This window comes from Melozone crissalis, unplaced genomic scaffold (assembly GCF_028551555.1).
Source record: "Melozone crissalis strain CALT ecotype California unplaced genomic scaffold, PUWL_Pcris_2 ptg000018l_1, whole genome shotgun sequence".
NCBI lineage: Eukaryota > Metazoa > Chordata > Aves > Passeriformes > Passerellidae > Melozone > Melozone crissalis.
The window spans coordinates 22,432,699-22,452,819 of NW_026535796.1; the positions used below are offsets into that span (position 1 = coordinate 22,432,699).

Below are 20,121 nucleotides of genomic sequence, written 5' to 3' on the forward strand. Positions count from 1 at the left end.
GAATCATCCATCTAATGGATCTAATCACCCACTAGTGATTAGACTGGCAAAAATGAAAGGTGGTATTCTCAGAGTAAATTTCCTCTTAATCACCAGCAAAATCAGCAAACAAAGATTTCCCTTTGGTTTTATGCTCTGTTTTGGTCTGACCAGGTCTTTTCCGGACAATGAAGCTTAACAAAAAATTGCTTTGCTTTGTTTCAGAACACAAGCTAACAGTTTCCTCACATACTAGAAAAAAAAATTTTAAATTAACCAAGCTCTGATAACTTGCATCTTGGAAGCGGCCTACAGGTCTAAGAACATAGAGCTCTGTATAGGGTTATTTACTTTACAGAAAAGCTCGCCACCATTTCATTTGTCTGTACTCATAAGGAAAGCAAATTAATCTACAATGAAGTCCATTAACCACAGGCCACCTGTAGTCTAAGAGATATTGTCTAAAGAAATCTAAGTTAGCTATCTTTCAGCAGTAAGGTGACAGTAAATATATACTACCTGCTGGAAGATTTCAGAACAAGGAACACACAGTCAAAGTTATATGCATTCAAATTATGCTTCTCAGAAGCTTAAGTAATTAAGAAAGGAAACAGGGAACTTCAAAACAGACTCTAAGAAAGGGTATCAGTAAACTGCATTAATTTATTTAGCATATTAAGCAAAGGGTCTCTGGTAACAAAATACCATGTTTAAATATGGAGAAGAAGAAATTTTACCTTGTTCTTCACTCCCTTCTTTACACAGGCTAGAACTCTGGCCAAGACTCAAACTGATATCATCAGAGGTCTTGGCAGTGTCAGTATCACCTGCAAGTTTTAAGAAAAAAGAGTACTAGTGCTCGAAGTATTAACACATACACCTACATTCTCAACTGTCATGAAAGACTGCTGCTTGTATTTCTTCATCTAGGTAAGTACCAGTAGTTACAAAATTAGAATAACACAAGATTTCTTTTAGATATGAGTATTTTCTACTCTATTTCTATTATCTTCCACAGAACTCAATGGCAATCAAGACTGGTTTTTTTCCCTTCAAAGTGCATCTACTGGAATATTTCTTTTGGCATGGTTGTCCATAAAAAAAGGAGAGGTTGACTAAGAAAATACTTCTAATGGTCAGAAAAGCAAGGAGAAAAACAAAATTAAGGTGACAAAAATTCGCATTCAAATTTTTTGGTTTTTTTGCTTTATTATTGGCTGGATATATTTACAAGAAAGTACTCATAATATGCAAAATTGTTATCTTTTCATCTTAGAGGAGTTCACAAGGGCTGGAAATTACTTCAGCTAAACGTCCAACAACAAGAAGTAATAAAGTCATTGATATGCAGTACCAGAAGGATAATTGGTTTCACTGAACTCAACACAGTAGAGAGAAGTCTACCTCAACCAACCCTTTGGCTCTGCATTTTATGGGCAAATGGAAAAGCTGTCATTACATGGGAATTAGATTATGAGCCCCAGATTATTCTCTCCTTATGTTTTGGTCATATCATTTGCATGTCCAAAGAAGACTTCCCCCAACTAGTAAATGCTGTGTTTCACTCAAAAAAGAAAAAATGTCAAGACAGAAGGCAGACAGTATTTGGAAACAACACAGTAAACAATAGTGATTTGAAGTGCTTCTGCAAGGTAATTTAACTAGCTAAAAATCTCACCTTTGATGGTTGCTGCTGTTCCCAGACGAGATAACCCAGATCCAACCTAGAAACAGGAAATTATGTAAAAAGCTGTACACTTTCAGGAAATAAACAATTTTTATTTCCTATTAGTCCAACACAAGCATTTGCCTATACACCTAGGAGAGGTTTTTAAAGCCACAAAAGCATCCAGCAGCACAGTGCTGTAAAATTCTGACTATGTTTCCACTACAAAGAGATGAAAAGTCATATAATTAAGAATCCAACTACATCACAGCACTATTCAACTCAAAAGCCAGTGCTCATGGAGACTTTACTATGCTGATTTTGAAAAGTTTCAAACCTAGGAATTCTCCTGACATAATGTGGCAACAAAGCACAAGTGCAGTGCTACAGTAATAATTGCTGTCATAAACCTTAACATTTAATGCCATGATTCTGGTTGTCTAAAATGCTTAAAGAAAACACAATCTTAGTATAAAATTTATCCATCTTAGTATAAAACTCATCAGTTCACAATAAACACCAAGCTAAATCCAAAAATTGCTCCCATGTGAAAAGATACATATTTTTCCAGTTAATTTTACATTCAATGGCAAACCAGCAGGCATGGCACCTGCTCATACAAAAAATTTCACCATTTAGGTTTGCAATCTACCTTTCTAAATATATCCTATAATCCATTGGAGATTACTCTGCAGAAATGCTAAAGAGAATTTGGTCTTACCTTCAATAACATTTTCAATACAACCTCTCAACTTCAAAGAGCATACAACAATGCAGGTGTCAGATAATTAAATCACTCAGAAATAAAACAGAGGAAGAGCACTCAAAGGCAAAATCTGAACCTATAATACATAAATATGATGGCCATTTGATTGATGGATGTATACTTACTGGGGTGCTGTTTTCCAAAAATGCCTAGTTAAAATTACTCTAGGGAAAAGAGCAAAATTCTACTAGTTATTTTCTGTAAGCACAGCAATTTCAGGTAACCTGAAGATGCGTGCAGATCCTATTCAGCCATAGCACAGAAGAACAATGGCTTTATGTATAATCTGAAAAAGCAGCTAAGAGCTTGTTTAATACATTTGCTTCACAACATTGTCACACCCACTTTTAGTAACTCATTTTGTCATGTTTCAACAGTTTTCCATTCAATAATATGTCACTGAATACAAATGCATCATCACAGGAAAGCTATTTCATACAGAAAAACTGAACAGAACTCAGATGCTAACTGTTCATGTTCTCTTTTGATGCTCCACATTCAATCACAGAGGACCAGTGAATACTAATTTTCTTAGAACAAATACATTCTAAACACTATACTTTCTTTCACAGTAGCTTGAACTTCTTCACATGCTTTAATATGAATATTAAAATATTAAAACATGCTTTAAAATATGTTTGGAACATATTTTTTTCCAAGGCTAGTCAAATAACTGGTCTGGGCATCATGTTTCTATCTTCCTACATGGACTATCACTTCTTATTCCTTTGCATCAGCAAATGCCTTCTCTCTTGAAGGAAAATCTCTTAAGAGTATCTATGCTGCATAGCTGAGCTTGATTCAGATAAAACACCAGCATTAGCATACCACTGCACTTGGCTATCTACTGCTTGCTCAGAGAGCTAATTAGAAGAACATGATATTGCAATACCAAGCCGAGGACTTCCATGTCATTTGAAGACAGGTTCTGTGTCTTTTCCAGGATGCTGCATTGTTCATTATCAACATAACTGTACAGCCTGACCAGTTCATCTACTTGTCCCCATGAAGGGTTGATAAAAACTAGCCACAACCAGCTAAATGTCACAAGCCAAACAGAAGGAACAGCACATCCAACACTATGGAATTTGAACACATAAACCTGGTAGACATGATACGGACACAGACTAACTTCCCCAGTGAAATTCAAGGCAACTAGAGCATAATGAAGTTACATTAAAATGTAATAAAGCCACGTTCTTCAGCACTTCCATCTGGCAGGACTCCCTATTTATCGCTTTCTTCACAACCCTGCTGAACAATCAAGGAAGTGAAGATTTTGCAGAGGACATGCAAAAATTAAACAGTTTTAGTCTTTCCATTTTTGGCAGTTTATTTTTCTTTATGCTTTAGCAAACTAATTTTTTTGAGCCCCAAATCTGACCTATCAGGAAAAATAACCTGCAGAAAGCCATTCACAATTGCAAGAGATAATCAGCAGTGGAAATATTCTAAGATAACATAAGCTTCCTCAAATACAGCATTTAAATTTACAGATTAAGCTTTAAATGGCAGAAGAAACAAAAGTAAGGGAGGAAGACAAAATTAGAACATCAGCATGAAGATACAGCTTGAGCTACCCAAAGGGACAAGGGAATCGCACTACAGTGGGTTCTTAGTACTTAGCTCACCATACTCTGAGCCACTTTGATTTCTTAAATCAGAAGAAAACTAACTGAGGAAAAGGGAATACTTACTGACAGGACAGTAGGTTCCCTTTCAAAATCCAGCCATTCGTAATTTAGGTACAAGAAGGGTTGAGAGCTACGCTGCTGGGAGAATGCAATGCCTTCCTAATAATGCAGTTACATACAAAAAAGAAAATTGTTTTTAATCTAATATTAATTACCCAAAAACCCCGCAAAAATAACAGGAAGGGGTTATCTACGAACTGCAAAGCCAACAACACTAAAGCAACAACTGTAGTAGCTTTAATTCTTACCTGGTTGTTTGGATCTATCCCAGCATAAGAATTGCGTGAACTACAGCCAACAGGAGGAGTTGCTTCTCGTATGAACTCTGACATCTCAATACCTCCACCAGGGTCACTGAGAGAAACATTAAACAAAAAATCAACACATTATCCTCACCAGTTAAACAAAATTTTGTCTATGTTGAGCGCATACTCAAAACAAATTTTCCCTTCTCAAAAATCAAGGGCTCAAATATATCCCAATATCTTGGATGAACACTGGCTGTTTGACACAGGAAGCTCAGTCTGAGCCAGAGCACTCTATATGCTCTCCTAGAAACTGCTGCCCCAAGTCCACTGTCACCAGCCAACACAAACTGTGAAGACTGAGGCCCTATAAGGCATTCCAAAATGCTGACATTTCAAGTTCTCCCTGTCTTTATGCACACATGTTATTTTTGGATCAGCTGTTCAACCATAACACCCAGAAATTCACCTCTAGCAGAAAATACTACATAGAACTCAGAGCATGGAAAGGACTCCAGGTCCTTTCCTTAGACTGAATCTGGGAGCAAAAGCAAGGATGGCTAATGAAGAAAGCCACATGTGAAAGCTTTTAAACATGCAGAGACATTCAGGGCCATAGTATTTCTCCAGGGATGCAAACCACATCTTTCTACTCAAAAATAACTTCCCTTCAGATACTTTACAGCTCCTACCAAGCAGTATTTTGAGGTACAACACATATATCACTGCATCCTAGTGATCTCACCCTTTCAGGATTAATAACTATTGGTTTGAAAGTATTTCCTAGAGCAACACTATCAAATCGTAATTCCACAGAATTCAGCTTGCCAAAGGCAAATATTTTATAAAAAAAAAGCAAGTTGGATTCATCCATTAGGACAATGGGGTCTGAAGTCAGTTGAGGACTAAAACACAAGGATCCAACCCAGCACTGATTGTTAATTGCAAAGAGGAAGCAGTTGAGGCACTCTTTTTCCTATCCCATCAAAGTTCTCTCCAAGCATCTTGATCCAGGAGACTCTCAAACAGAATTATCTGCAGGGTAATTTGACACTGATCCTCTCTGCTTCTTCCCAGGTATGAACAACAGCTTCTCAACAATCAAATTCCAGCATTTTGCTTAAAGTACTCATGCACAATGCTCGTCCATCAGACCAATACACTAAAGACAAAGGCCCTCTGAAGAAGGGAACACAAATGGACAGAAGCACTGCAAGGCTTACTTAATGGACAACTAACTAGTCTTATAGGAAAGTCTTAGACAATAGGAACAAGATTTAATAGGGTGGCCTGTGCAGGGCCAGGAATTGGAATCGATGATCCTGATGGGGTCTCTTTCATCTCAGCATATTCTGTGATTCCAATAGTTTCTGAAATACATGGACATCAATCAAGGATATTGTAAACAAACTGTCTGCACACTAAAGGACCTGACACATGATTCATCCTGCAGCATGACATGTTAAGCTGTTGTCATCTTGGAGAGGTGTACAGGCACAACCCTGGGAATCACTCTAAATAATATAAGAAGCACATGATTCTTCCTACATCAGCGATGACAAAAAAAGGACAGTTTGAAGTTAGGAATAATAATATATATTCCTTCAGTAAAAATAAGTTAACTTAAAAGACAACCAGCCATTAGCTAGCAGAAGAACTATGGTCCAACTCAGGCAAATTAAAAAAACAAGTGAGAAGCCACCATTTTGATACAGCTCAACAATGAGACAGGCATACTCTTGGAGATGGCTGTTTACAGAGCCCTCTCTGACCTAGTATCATCAATTATGCTAAGGCAGGTAAGGAAAATGAATTTTAAAAGAATCAGCACCAGCTTCAGCCAAAGCATTCCTTCTGTAAACATTTAAAAATACATAAGGACATAACATGAATTTAAAGACTAAACTGAAAAATTCTCACAATGCTTAAGTTCAGCATACATTACAACATCGACTGAAGATACAATAAAGAATGCCTTTCACAAAAAGATGAAATTCCTTTCCTGTTTGAATAATTCATTGAGAAACACTGCATGTGATTAAAGTACATCTTATGAAGTAGAAAAATAAGTCATTGCAAATAAGCTTCCATGCATAGAATCAGGTAGTTAGCCAAAGAAGGCAGCAATTTTGTCTAAAACTGAACCACCACATATCAGCATAAGCAACAACAAAATCCATCACCGCCACTCTACTCACAGCTCCTATATTCTGTGAATATAGGACACAAATGAATGAACTAAAGCTAGTAAAAAACATCAACAAATAAAGTCTGCAGGAAGAAGCAGGAAACAGAGATTTCTAGGATTGACCACTGTATGCCTAAACACCTAGACTTTTGCAACATCCAGAGTTCTTTAGGAGCTCCTTGACACTAGTGCTGTGGCCAGGACTTCCTGATATGAAATTCTACCATCTGTTTCTTACAGTTTGCTGTCTTCATTCCTTTGGCAAGTGCTACACATTACAGTTTGCAAACAAAATAACTGCAGTGAAGTTACAACACAAATCAAGAAGACTGAAAAAATTACAGCCAGCAACAGAGACTGCTGTGAAAGAGGCATTCAAAGATGACAAAAAGCAAATTAAAACTACTGTTTCTAATTATTAGTAACTCTGAAGGAAAACTACTATCTGCAGGTATATCCCATCAGCATGTCAGAGACTAACCAAATGCATGAAGAGGCCATAAGTCTACATGAATTCAAGTTTAAAATCTGACTTAGGCTGACTGACTACAGAAATCTGACATCTGACCAGAACTTCAAGGAGTAATCAGAAATAAGTTTCTTTGATTTCTGGACAAAGCAGAGGAAGAGTTTTATTATCTTTTGAAAATCATCATCTGTCCTTAATGTCCAATAAAAGAGTAGGGTAACTAGTCAGAAGGCTGCTGTCGAAATACATAAGAACCACGGCATGTACTGCAAATGCTAGATCACAACAGATTCAAGTATTAAGAGAAATTTTCTTCCAAGCTTGAGTCACTAATGATAGTCAAAAATAAAAACTAACTCCAAACTCAAGAACAGTCTGCCAGCCACAGAAAACTGCAAGGAGAATAAATAGCAAAGGCAACGGTCTTTGAGAGAGATCACCTTTTTCAAATTTTATTTGCTCACTTTTAAGTAGACTGTAAATATTTCAAAGATGCAACATTCTCCAGCTACTAGCTTTACCTGGTAGAAGTAGACTTGAAATTTATGTAGCATCATTATTACAGGTTCTGATGGAGATCAGGAACACCAGCGTCACCAGATGAACACTTTATGATACTTTGAACTATAACAGCCACTGACAAGAAGCTATATTCATATATCCAAAAGAAGATTGACTTAAGTGCTTTAAATTATTTATGTGGGTCCACTGATACCCAACAAAGATCATCCTTGCACTGCTTCTATATTTCTATGAGACCAGGAGCCTGTATCCCCCCCAGTTGCTTTCATGAAACCTCACACAAATATTACTATACTAACACCTGAAGTACAAAAGCAGCAACTCATATTCCTTTCTCTGAATTAAGACTTTCTTTCAAAAATATTAACTAGAGAATTTCAGCTTTAGAAAGAGGAGAGCAAAAAAATAAACAAGACATTTCTAAAGGAATGATAAGTTGTTCTTTGCTTAAACATGCCAAAGTTTCATGGAAAGAAACCCTCATCCACAAACCACAATTAACTGAAGATAAATGAGCAGTTCAAGCAAGCCCACAAAAGACAGCATATAATTTGTTAGATACCTAAAAGCACCACTTGGATGATAAACATCTTCAGAAAAAAAGAAGTTCTTAGAAGCTAAACAGAATCCTGAACACAACCACTGCTTAATCCTGCAAATAAATATACTAAGATTTGTATCTAAAGTGCTCTCCATGACTGTCTATGTGGCAAGGTAAAAACTCAAGGATGGCTCTGCAAACTATACTATATGCATATTTATTCAGTATCACATGCTGTAGCCTAAGCTATCAAAACTAATTTTGTGATTATGCAAATATTTTAGATAGTATCTCTGCTCAGATCTCCCCTATATCCACCTTGTATTAGGGGAGCAGAGTTTAAAAATCAGAAAATCCTACACACACATTCTCTTCCCAGACCAGTCTGGGTTTTTATTAGTGTTCCAATTTAACTTACTAAGGAGGTTACAGCTCAATATTAAACACTCATTCTACATCCCATCTACTGGTTTGAATGCTACCCCAGAGTTCTTGTAAGCTTCCAGGCAAAGATTAGTGTATACTGTACATCCCACTTACCAAAAAGTAACTCCGTAATTTCTGCATTGACCTTGTTCCCAGTTCTAGTTAAGAGACCTGAAAGTGGGAACAAGGATCATATAAAAGTTAATGAAACTTTAGTTGGCAAGCAGGACACACAGCATTAAACTAACCTCTACTTCTGAGCTCACAATGCTTACAATGTAGTATATCGTCCCATGTCAACTGCTCCCTAGACAAAACAGAACTGAAACAACCAGAAGTAATTCATAACACTAGCAGAAATTCCCTTACCAACTCTGAGCCCCTGTTTTGGACGCAAAAGCTACATAGCAAAAACACCAAACAAAAAGAAAAACCCCACCAAAAACAACTCAGACAAAATGCCTACAGGTGACACCTAAAACATGCACCACCAAGGTTGCATGAGAAAGAACAGACCACTAGTTTACTTCCAATAATTTTATTAAGCAGAGTAAGCATTAAGATACAGTTAGGGAAGCAGCCTGCCAAAATACCTCAGTACAGTGTTGGTAAGGTATAGGGTGATCTAAACAGAGTCACAATTAATATCAGCAGCTTCAGTTGCCAAACACATCATGGAAAACAAGTCAGGTTTATAAAAGATTGATAAAAGAAGTTACCGTATATCAGCTTTAGAGGAATCTAAGACATCGTTTTTTGCCAACAATACCTGAGCTGAGAGAAGACACACAAGAACCTACGACCACGAGGAGCTACCCCATATATAGATAGGAATGTCCTTGTACTTCCAAGCTTATCGTTTTAAAGAGCAGCAGTTGAACACTTCCTTTCTTTAAAAGCATCACAATAAACACACTCAAGAGGCTTCTTTCAACCACATTTCCTTAGTAAGACACACAATCTTTTAAGAGTCAGAACAGCAAACAAATCATCTCACTTTCAAAACTACTCGTGGCTACTAGTACCGGAAACTCAGAGACAAGAGAAAGGCCATGTCTAAAAGCTAACAATTCAAGGTTGATTTATTTCATGCAGTTTAACTTTTAAGATCGTCTCAATTATCTAAGGCAGGCAGAGGCTTTGATATTCGAGCTCATAACATCCATAGTCTGATCAAACTGGTCTAGCTGGCCTTGTTGATGAATCATCTTTTCTTTCTCCAAATAGTCTGGTCAGAGGAGGAAAACCTCTGGCTTTGTTTTATGATGGCTACAAAGGAGATCTGGAAAGGAATCACCTCCTATTGACAGTACTTTAGAATCATTATTGTCATTGCTGAGCACAACAATTCCAGAATTTCCAAATTCACAGGACAGCATTCTCCTTGAAAAGACTGACTGGAGTCAAACATTGTATCCATCTCCTGGTTTTGCAACACTAAAATTGCAACCCGATCAGACACTCCTCCTGGTGAGAAAAGAATTAGCATGTAGTATGTGGTCTTTGACAGCTAGATTTTTAATACTACATCTACCACTGAAATTAGATTACTTGTACTAATTATGTTCATTAAACATTTAGTGACCTAATCTGCTCACATTTCCCATGCTATTGTTTCCAGCATGTTCAATACTGCTCTTGAACTCCTTTGGGGGAGGAACTAGGAAATTATTGTGAATGCATTATTTCAAACCTGACACATAAATAAGTCTACTTTTCAAGACCAGATGTAAAACCATCTTTCAGAACTACAGAGGTCTGTATCTATATTCCCTGGTGTTTAATCTCAATCACAATTCCAGTTACACAGCTGATGAAGACAGGACCTGTTAGTCATTTGAAGCAGTATGGAAAGTTCAGCAGACAACTTACCTGGGCCCATTGCTGTCTTTCCTCTTCGCTGAAACACTGCTTTGTTCTGTTTTTGCACCTCTGTCCATATGCTCACTGGCATTCCTCTCCACAATTTCTCCCTCATCCAGTGCCCTGTGCAAACGGTAATTCACCATCTTCAAAACGATAAAGAGAGCTGCTATCACTGGGCAATAGACAGCTACTATCATCATGGAAGAAGGAAGAGCCTTTCAAAAAAAGAACAAGAAAACATTAATGAACACAAGGTTGGATATCCATAAGAACACTCCCTAGATTTTCACTGTTTGTTTCATGGAGAAAATATGATAATTCTGAAAGTTACACCACCTACAGCCAGTCTTCACGTGAAAAATGTTAAAAGTTTAGCAACACAGAATAAATAAACTGTTGCAGTACCAAAGATACTAAATCACCACAGCATTGTACTAAATGAACTTGTTTGACTGAAGCTTGAGAACCAAGCTCAACTCTCACTCGCTCCTTCTATGCTTTTGCAATGCAAGACCTAGACTAGGAAATTTAGAGCTAGCATGTGTGAGATAAATATTTTTAACTGCTATGACTAGAAAAAAAGGGGAAGATTTTAAGCACATAAAAAACCAACAAAGCATGAGGTGAGATCTTATTTCAGGGCTAGTACACAGCATCAAGTTCATTTCAGAAAAACTTAATGCACATTTGACAGCATGGCTGGACAGGAGAAAACCTGCTTAGATACCAAACATTGGTGTTTTGACTTCACTTGTCAGCTTCCAACAGCTACTGCTGCATGACAAGACACTGATCAGTCACAAAAGCCAAACTGTTTCCTACTTGCATACATAAAGAGGTTGCTCACATGTGTGACTCACACACTGCACAGCAGAACCCAACCTGCAAGACCACAGGCAGCAAAGATTTGTGCTAGATCATTGTACGCCCATGGAAAGGTAGCCAACACATGTTCTGAAAAAAATTTTTCATCTGTATGAAAGGCAGCCAGAAGCCACATTAAAAAAACCCCTCAGTCCTGAATGCAACATTTGAAATTCCACTCTAAGTTAAGAGTGGAATGCATGCAGCTCTTGCAGAGGTAAATAATGCTTTCACAAATCAATCACTTCAGCAATAGGTATTGACAAAGTCCAACCTGACAGCTATTGAGGAGAAGCGTTTGAAGTACTGGTAAAACTTCAAATTTCACTTCAATGCATTTCTCCTTCTAAAACACGCTTTATTTGTGTTTTTAAATTTTGCCATTTCCTGAGGCAGTGATTAAACAAAATGAGATATTAAGTCTCAGTATGCATCCAAAAATTGACCATTTCCCTCAAAAAAGCAACAAAAGTTTAGGTTGTGAAGTATTTCACTGCACCACTATCCTCTACCCTGCTCACAGTGTAGTTTGAGATATACCTCCAAAATATAAAAATACACACAGACATATGACAATCAGAATTAAACATCAGATATCCAGCTTGAACATTAATGTATTAAATGAGTAGAACAAATGAGCTGTCTTTTTAGACCTCACAGCTGAAGGACAATTCCAGCTCATTTTCGTATCTCCCTAGAGAGACCATGGGAAGAGAAGAGTCATCATTGATAAAAAAGCCCCAGGAACATCTTGCAGAGTCAAAACACTGCTCAGAATAGAAGACAGCAATGCTTCTCTAACCAGTGCATTGAAACATTTTGAGCCATCTAAAATTGACTGGCTGACAACATAGTGTAACATTATGCAAGGTAACAATCTCCTACTTAAAACTACTGCCCTGAATCCCAGAAGGATTTTAAGTAGCATAACTTAACCACAGTAGTCAGCCAAACAATTTTAAAGGACTCAGCCTGGTCATATGTGCTGAATAGAGAGGCCTCCTTTTCCTTTTCTCTACTCATTTCCCCTTCTGACTCTTCAAGACGCCCCTGGAACTTTGATGACCATGATAACTCTTTGTAACATAGCAAGGTATTCCTCCAAAACGAGTCAAGTCTGACAACCATCATTAACACCTGCCTTTTCCTCCAAAACAAGTTAAGTCAACACTTAATATAACATTTGAAGTAGGCCAGGCCAACCAAGCTGAAGTTCACTAAGTTTCATTTTGTATGCTGAGCTGAACATCACCATGATGAACAGAGATTCACTGACCAAGCACCAGCTAAGGAGGAGAAAGAGGAAACCAAGCTACTTAAAACCAGCATCAATAAGCAAACAGGATCCACAATGATATGGCATCCCTACAACCCCTGAAGCCATGCTAGAATGGTTTCCTCCAGAAATGAGGTGCCTCCACTTCCAAAAACTTCACAGTCTGTTTCCTGCAGGCAAAGGCCAGCCTGTTAACTTTGGGAAAATGCATCAACTTCCTGTACCTGCCAGGCAGTCTGCTACCCCATCACACACAGCTTCAACTTTCCTCTCCTCTATAATACCCAGTGCTCAAGAGGCATTACCAGAAGAGCCAGACTAAGGCTAGATAACAAAAGCTAGAGTTACTCCATAAAAGATGTGCCTCTACTTTTCTGTCTAGAGAGCTCATCAATTTCTCCCCTCCACTCCTTCAGTGAGGTCACAGTATATCCAGTTTATCTTGCAAATTCTACACTTCCAGTTTTTCAAAGGAAAGGTTTAAGAACAAGCACCAAAAAAAGGCAAAACACCTCATGTAACTTACAGCAAACCTAACAGGGAATTCAAACTTTTTCCTCACATCCTGTTTTCACAGGGTTGCAGAAAAATTTTTAAAAAGCTAAGCTAACTGATTACCTTTCCTTCTTCTTATTTGTAGTAGGTCCTCATCTCAGAATAGGGCATATATTCTGGGAATAGAAGGCATTTTAGCTAGCTTAGTCTGCCATATGAACACACTTGACATCAAGCATCGTGCTGTGGTGCAGCACCGCCACCCATGGAACCAGCAACTTGTCTGCAGCACAGCCTCAAGGGGAAATTTACTGCAGCCTAAGCTACACCACTTGCAACTGCTGTTTTCTAAGCCAAACTTAGAAGCATTCAACATAAATTTGGGGTCTTCTCTCCACAAAACAAAGCAAGTTAAGGTGAGATTTCCATTTCCAACTGTGCTCAGCATTTTATCACATGTGAGGAGAGACGTGTTTCTCACCAGCATCCCATGTGATGCCAACTTCAAGACTGGAATACAAATCTAAGTCATAGAAATTTCCCACTAGATTACATCTTAAAATCAAAATAATTTCAAATACTAAAGCATTTTACTTGAGCCCAACACACTAAAACCCTCAGGCCAGAGTTGTCACTAGACACCAGTTGGCCACAAGGCTACAGTTGCAACAATATTTCAGAGAACATCCATTTTTTCTGCACATTTCTATTCACTTGCATTAGCACCAAAAGTACACATACTCCACAGCAGTCATCACAACAGAAGCTCTTGTACAATATAAAGAGCTACACAGAACCATATAAAAACTGTGTGCTTTTAATTATGTTCTGTTGAAAACTTAAATTATCTAATGACTGAACCAAGCCAACTATTAGATAAGCTCCTACCCAAAATTATTTCTCTGAGTCTTAAAGGGAAGCTAAGTAGTTCTCTCAAATATGGGGGGCAGAGGGAAGGACACTGATTTTCTACCACCAAATTTAGATCTTTCAAGCAAACTTAACAAATGCAAGATATTAATATGGACAAAAGTTAAGATACAGGAAAGCATAGTTTAGGAGGACTATGTCATCTGAAACCTCCTGGCTCTTAAATTAGCTCACTTGTATCACAACACAACTTTTCTAAAACAGTAGGTAAAAAAAGGTTTAAGCACTCCTAGATTCCAATGGTCAAAATAGAAAAGAAACCTCCTACCATCAGTTCCAGCACTAAAATATTTCCATTCAAACTAGAGAAGGTCACTGTATCTCAAATGAATGTTTCCAGCACATATGTGCCAGGAACCAGAGGACACTTCATTGACTACAGGCTGTACAACATCCTTATGAAGAAACTAACACTATATGGGTCCTACCTAATCTGATTACCTAGCTTTAGCTAGGCCCCACAGATGTAACAAAAATTCCAGATTATCTTCAAAAAATAAATGCATTACTATGAATGTTTTTAACAGTGATTTTGAAGCTAAGTCTTCAAAATCAAACCAGATTACAGATCCCTACATAAAGGTGTTATCACATAAACATTAAGAAGTCAGTCATCTAGTAAAAAGAGTTAAAACTACAAGTATTTTGAACCCAGTATTTTATAGAAACAGTTTTACTGGAAAAGAGGACGAATCAGGAAACAACAGACATAGTTTAGTCCTTAATTCTTTTTTATGGACAGAGTCCTTAAGAACTGCCATTATCCAGAAGTTCAGTCACAAGTTATCTAGTTTTTGACCAAAACCTCAAAGAATACTTTTGAAACTTGAGTAGCAAGAGACTGCAAGTGTCTTAGAACAATATGGCATATCAGGAACTGCTAACATAAATTGAATTTCAATTATTTAACATCTTAGTTTAAGAAACAGGACATATTTCAACAACTTCAGTGGAAAAAACTTCCACGTGAAGCTACATTTATATGACCTACTTCTATAACTATGTACACAAGTCAGGAAATTAAGTGAACTGTTGACTAAACGAGCTCGACTTTGACAGACAAGTTCTGTAGGTACATGCGAGCCCATCACCCCAAGCAAGGTACAGTCCTGGCTCCTCTTCAGTCACTGGCAAAATTCCACAAGTGCCAGAGCCAAGACTTCACCCCCTCATGCACACGTGGTGGGGCTGAAGCAGCATTCCGACTAGGGGAAGTGCTTTGGCAGCCTCCTCTCTTTCCCCTCCCCCCTGCAACACTGATGCATCACATTGGTCTCTGCATTCAGGGTATTTTTTTCAACTCTACCACTAGATTTTACGAAGTGATTGGACAGCTTCCCCACATAGAAAGCACATTTTCTTCTCCCAATTTCAGCTTTGCATTAGAGTAAGCAGGGATCAGCTCTTACAATAGAAAGGCACATCAACAAGCACAGTTGAGTCTGTTACTGAATACAAGTACACAAACAGGATAGACTTAACTAGTCTAGAAAGCAGAATTTTTGTATGAGTACTGCCAAGCCACAAATGCAAGAACACATTCAAGCTGCTTCCCTAAAGCAGCATATCTTACTCTAGACCCCAGATCCTTCATTATTTACATATTTATTTTGCCCCACTTCCAACAAGCACAGTTTAACTGTATACACAGGAAAAAGTATCCAGATTGGCAAAATAGGTACATTTAGGTATACACTGTACAGGGTACAACACTCACTTGCACGTGCTAAAGCTCAGAAGGCAGATGAGGGACCAAGGAAAAAAGGTTGGTAATTGAATTCTAATGTTAGTTTTTTTAAGTAGGTTTGTACCACACATTAAATCCATCAACCCTAACAGTACAGGCATCCACATACAAAGGAACACACAGATTTAGGGAATTACTTTCTGACCACAATCATTACCAGATTCCATTCTGAAAATACCAGAGCAACAAAACAAATGCACAGAAAAAAAAAAAAAAAGAGCAACGTTGGATGCACTAAACCAAGTCTTAGAGCAGTAAGTGCACCTAAATTCCCATATCCTAGTGCATGTTATTCCTGCTGGAGGTTAAATAACATCTGGGGGGGGGGGGGGGGGGAAGTGATTGGCCTACTGTTAAATGCATTGAAACATTGAAAGGCAACTACAAGCAAAATTCTTAGGAGATACTTTTGTATTTTGTCTTTGTTGCTACAAACAACTTGGAAATAACTACAGTTATTGCTGATCCAATGCATAAAAGCAATGCTATGATTTTGTAATTCTTTACATGAGGAAGTTTTATAATTAATATAAAACCTATCAGCTGTCTTTCTATATACCTTGATTTTTTAAACACACAGGGTTGTCTGCCAGCAACAAGTCACTTGAAGCTGGTTTAGAAACTCCCTCCTACACACCAGTGAGCCAAGCTCAGAATTCAGATTACAATTACCTAAGACTTTTTAAGCAAGTTCTGCTTATTTATGTATGTCCTACAGCAATGCAACACCTACTGCTTTTTATTCTGAAAAAGAGCTTACGAGATGCTAAAGGGCTAAGATGACCAACACAGTTCTGCCTGTTTAGTTTATGTCTAGACAACACTTAAACTGTAGAGGGTGGAAAGAGGGAAAAATGCCAAATATGATTCAATCTCCTTTAACTTGTGACTAATCTCCCTACTTATTCTCAGGGAAGTTGGCACTTGTTGCATCTTTAACTTGTCCAGAGCTATGAGGCAAGAGAATTTCTCTGACCTCAACAAAACCCAAAGCAGCTTGCTGCTGTCTTTTCCCTTTATACAGGAAAACTTGTTTAAGCAACACTGAAGTTTACCCCATTCTATGGGTAACTGAAGCCTACCTACTGCTTTAAGAGCAGCAGGAGACTCAAATGCTGGCCCAGATTTCACATTTGTCAATTTATTAAAAAAATTGTAAAGCTATATTTGAAACCAAAAGGTGTCTCCTCTTCCCATATTGTGCAGAAGTTTCAATAGATACAGATGCATAGTTCTCATACAAAGTATCTGCTTAGTTAAAAGTTTTATCTAGCTGTTCTCATGCAACTTCAATTTTAAATGCAATTTGTCTCAGCCTTCAGTTTCCCTGCCAGCAGCCCAGTTGTTTTCAAACAAAAAGCGTTAGAGCTGCTTTTCCAAGACACTGTAATATGAATTTAAAACCATAAAGTTGTAACCTCCTTTTCCACACTAGCTATTTCTTAGTATGAAGTGTCTCATACTGCAACCTTACAAATTGCTTTTATACAAAGCAAATGCCTGACCTCAGAGCTCTCAATTTCTGCAACTTCACTTGCGTATGATTTTATCTCCAACATTTCATTCACTAACTACATTTTCACAAGGCAGCATCTACTTTAGGTTGTCACAGCATCTGGCAATCTTGCAAATTATGTTCTATTTCATATGCACAAAACTGGTCAACACACGCATATGATCACACTGTTCTATTGAAAAACCCAAAGTAAACTATTAGCATTTCATAAGTTAAACACAGCTTACACAGGGAAAAAACTACTGGCCAACAGGAAACCGCCCCCTTTTCTTGTATCTGATCACACCTCTCCTCTATGTGCTCCCAAGTCCAAATGTCAGGAAAGTTTCTAGGTTTAAAGGTTAGTATTTTAACAGCTTTGACTGAAGTGTCAGTTACAAAGATAAATAGGACAGGAATTCTCACAAACCAAGCACAGTGAAATCTGGACACAAACAAAAAAAGCCAGACGAACTTCTTGTCGATAGCACACAGTCCAGATCCATTGCCAGCCAACACACCGCATCACAGTCAAATAAAACTTTTATGTTATGGAACCACATGGCCCCACCAGACTCAAAAGTCAGAAACTGACACTGCTGCGAGCCAGAAACACTGGCTAAATCTGACAGTTCCTGTAGAAGCTGCTTTTTACTGACCTACGAGGAGATCGGCAGCGGAAGCTGCCAGAGGTATTTCCAATTTTGAACGAAAGTAAACAGAAAGACGAAGGCAAAGTGCCAGCGCCTATAGCCCCGCCGCGCCCCGCCAGCGCCCACCCCCAGATTCCCAGGAAGGGGCCGACGCTCCCGACCCGCCGCAGCCCCGATGGCGGGGCCGGGCCCGCTCCCAGCGCAGGGCCCGGGGCCGCTCCCGGGGCCGCGCCGCGGGCAGGGGGCGCGCGCGCGGCGGCCCCTCCCGGCCCTCCCCCCCACTCCGGGCCCCGCCAGGGCCGGCCGAGCCCGGCACAGGCCGGGGCTGCGCTCACCATGTACAGGGTGAAGGGGAAGCCGAGCAGGAAGAGCCACAGGTAGAGGTGCAGCGCGTTGACCCCCGCGCCCTGGTGCGGGTCCTGGTACCAGCCGCCGCTCAGCGCCGCCCACACGCCCTGGCGCAGGATCTGCAGCACCTGGGAGCCCATGGCGGCCCCGCTCCGCCGCGCCGGCCCCGCTCTATCCGCCCTGCGAGCCCGGGCAGAGCCGCGCACCGCCCGCGCTCCGCGACAGCCGCAACCGCCGCCGCCGCCGCCCCAGCAACGCCGCCGCCATCTTATGTCCGGGCCCGGGCCGCCCGCCCGCCCCCGCGCCGCCGACGGACCGGCGGCCCTTGCGGCAGGGGACGCGCGCCGCCGCCGCCGGGGGGCAGCGCTGCGCCTGCGCGCGGCCTGCCCGCAGCCCCGCCCGCGCTGCCCGGCACGGCCCGCGCAGCGCCCCCTGGCGGCCCCGCTTGGCCCCGCGCGTAGGCCCCGCCCCCGGCGGCCCTCGGGGCTCCCGCTTTGTGCGAGTGCTGTGGGACGTGGGGACGCGGCCCTCGGAAAAGGCTTCTTCAGTTGGGCTAGAAAACACTCCGAGATCATCGAGCCCAAGCTATGACCAAACACTACCGTAGCAACCACACCGTGGCACTATCACATCCCGTCCTTCCTTGAAGGCCTCCAGGCATGGTGACTCCTATCACCATTCTGGGCACCCCATTCCAATGTCTAATCGCCCTTTCTGTGAAGAAACTCTTCCTGATGCCCACCCTGTACCTAAGGTGCAGAAGCACTTCAGCTGGGCTATGACACTGCCCCTGACTCAGGCCCGCCATCTCTGGGCTACCCTCTAAGGAGCCTGGTCCAAGGTCCTTTCCCCTTCAAAGCTCCTTCCTTCCCTTCTCCTGGAGCCTGATTCCCAGCAAAGTGCTGCATCCTCTCCTTGCAGCAGAGCAGGAAGAAATTTGTCCCGCATACACTTTTAAGGCTCCAAACCTACAGCAAGATAGCCTCATCATTTCTTGAGCTGCCCCCACCCCCCATTTACTCTCAAATATATAATGCCACCAAACCCCTGGCATGTCTGTCCCCATCCTACAACAGGATTTGTTGTAGGTTGCTACACCTGAAAAAACAGAAATATTAGGTTTTACAGAGAGAAAACAACACAGCAGGCTACAGGTGCACCCCAAATCTCTCATGGATTTAAATTTTGACATCCACCTATTTTTATAGATCATCAGTTCTCATCAAGTGCTGGCTTTTCAAGCTTTCCCCTGAGACATGCACATCCCAAAAGTCACATGTTAATTAGAAAGGGACAGATTAGGGAAGGAGTTCAGACAGTGCTCTCAAGAAGGGACAAGAAGAGTCCTCTTCCTACAAATGCTATGGGCTCCAAAAATTATGAGGGGACTGGACCATCTCTCAAGGAAATGCTGAGGGAACTGGGCCTGTTCAGCCTCCAGAAGAGATGATTGAGAGGGGATTTCATCATTGTCCATAGGTACTGAAGGGAGAGTGTCAGAGAAAAGAGCCAGGCTCCTTTCTGAGGTGTCAAGCAATAGGACAAGAAGCAACAGGCAGCAAAGCACAGGAAGTTCCAGTGGAACATGAGGAAGAACTTCTTGACTGTACAGGTCACCACACACTGGAACATGTTGTCCAGAGAGGTTGCAGAGTCTCCCTGAGAGGTGATATTCAAGATATGTCTGGATGCAATCCTCTGCCACATGTTCTAGGAGGTCCCTGATCGAGCAGGGAGGTTGGACCAGATGACCCACTATGAGGGTCTCTCCCAGCCTGACCCATTCTGTGACTCTGGGTCTCTACTGCAGAAAAACTGCAGGAGTGAAATAACCCAAGCACTCAGCTGTGACTCATGGTGATCATGCATTTGGGCTGGTATTTTCAAGAGGCTGCATTAATTCCTCAGTCTCCACTGTCTCCCTGACAGTTAGTGAGCCAATGGCAGCATT

General features: G+C 40.4%; 1 protein-coding gene across 8 annotated transcripts in view; it reads right to left on the minus strand.

The window, feature by feature from the left end:
- The window catches only part of PCNX1 (pecanex 1), an 85,951-nt gene extending 67,577 nt beyond the window's left edge, over nucleotides 1-18,374 (minus strand). For 7 of the 8 annotated variants that reach the window (XM_054275858.1, XM_054275857.1, XM_054275853.1 and 4 more), the window contains exons 1-5: nucleotides 18,158-18,374; nucleotides 10,369-10,577; nucleotides 4,354-4,459; nucleotides 1,658-1,703; nucleotides 717-806 (exon numbers count right to left, since the gene is read on the minus strand). In XM_054275858.1, coding sequence (XP_054131833.1) covers nucleotides 717-806; nucleotides 1,658-1,703; nucleotides 4,354-4,459; nucleotides 10,369-10,577; nucleotides 18,158-18,310 — 604 coding nt within the window. In that variant the 5' untranslated portion in view covers nucleotides 18,311-18,374. Of the gene's footprint in view, nucleotides 1-716; nucleotides 807-1,657; nucleotides 1,704-4,353; nucleotides 4,460-8,610; nucleotides 8,671-10,368; nucleotides 10,578-18,157 lie in introns of those variants that run through there. The other variant, XM_054275859.1, reaches the window with a different exon arrangement.
- Between the last annotated feature and the right edge of the window lie 1,747 nt (nucleotides 18,375-20,121).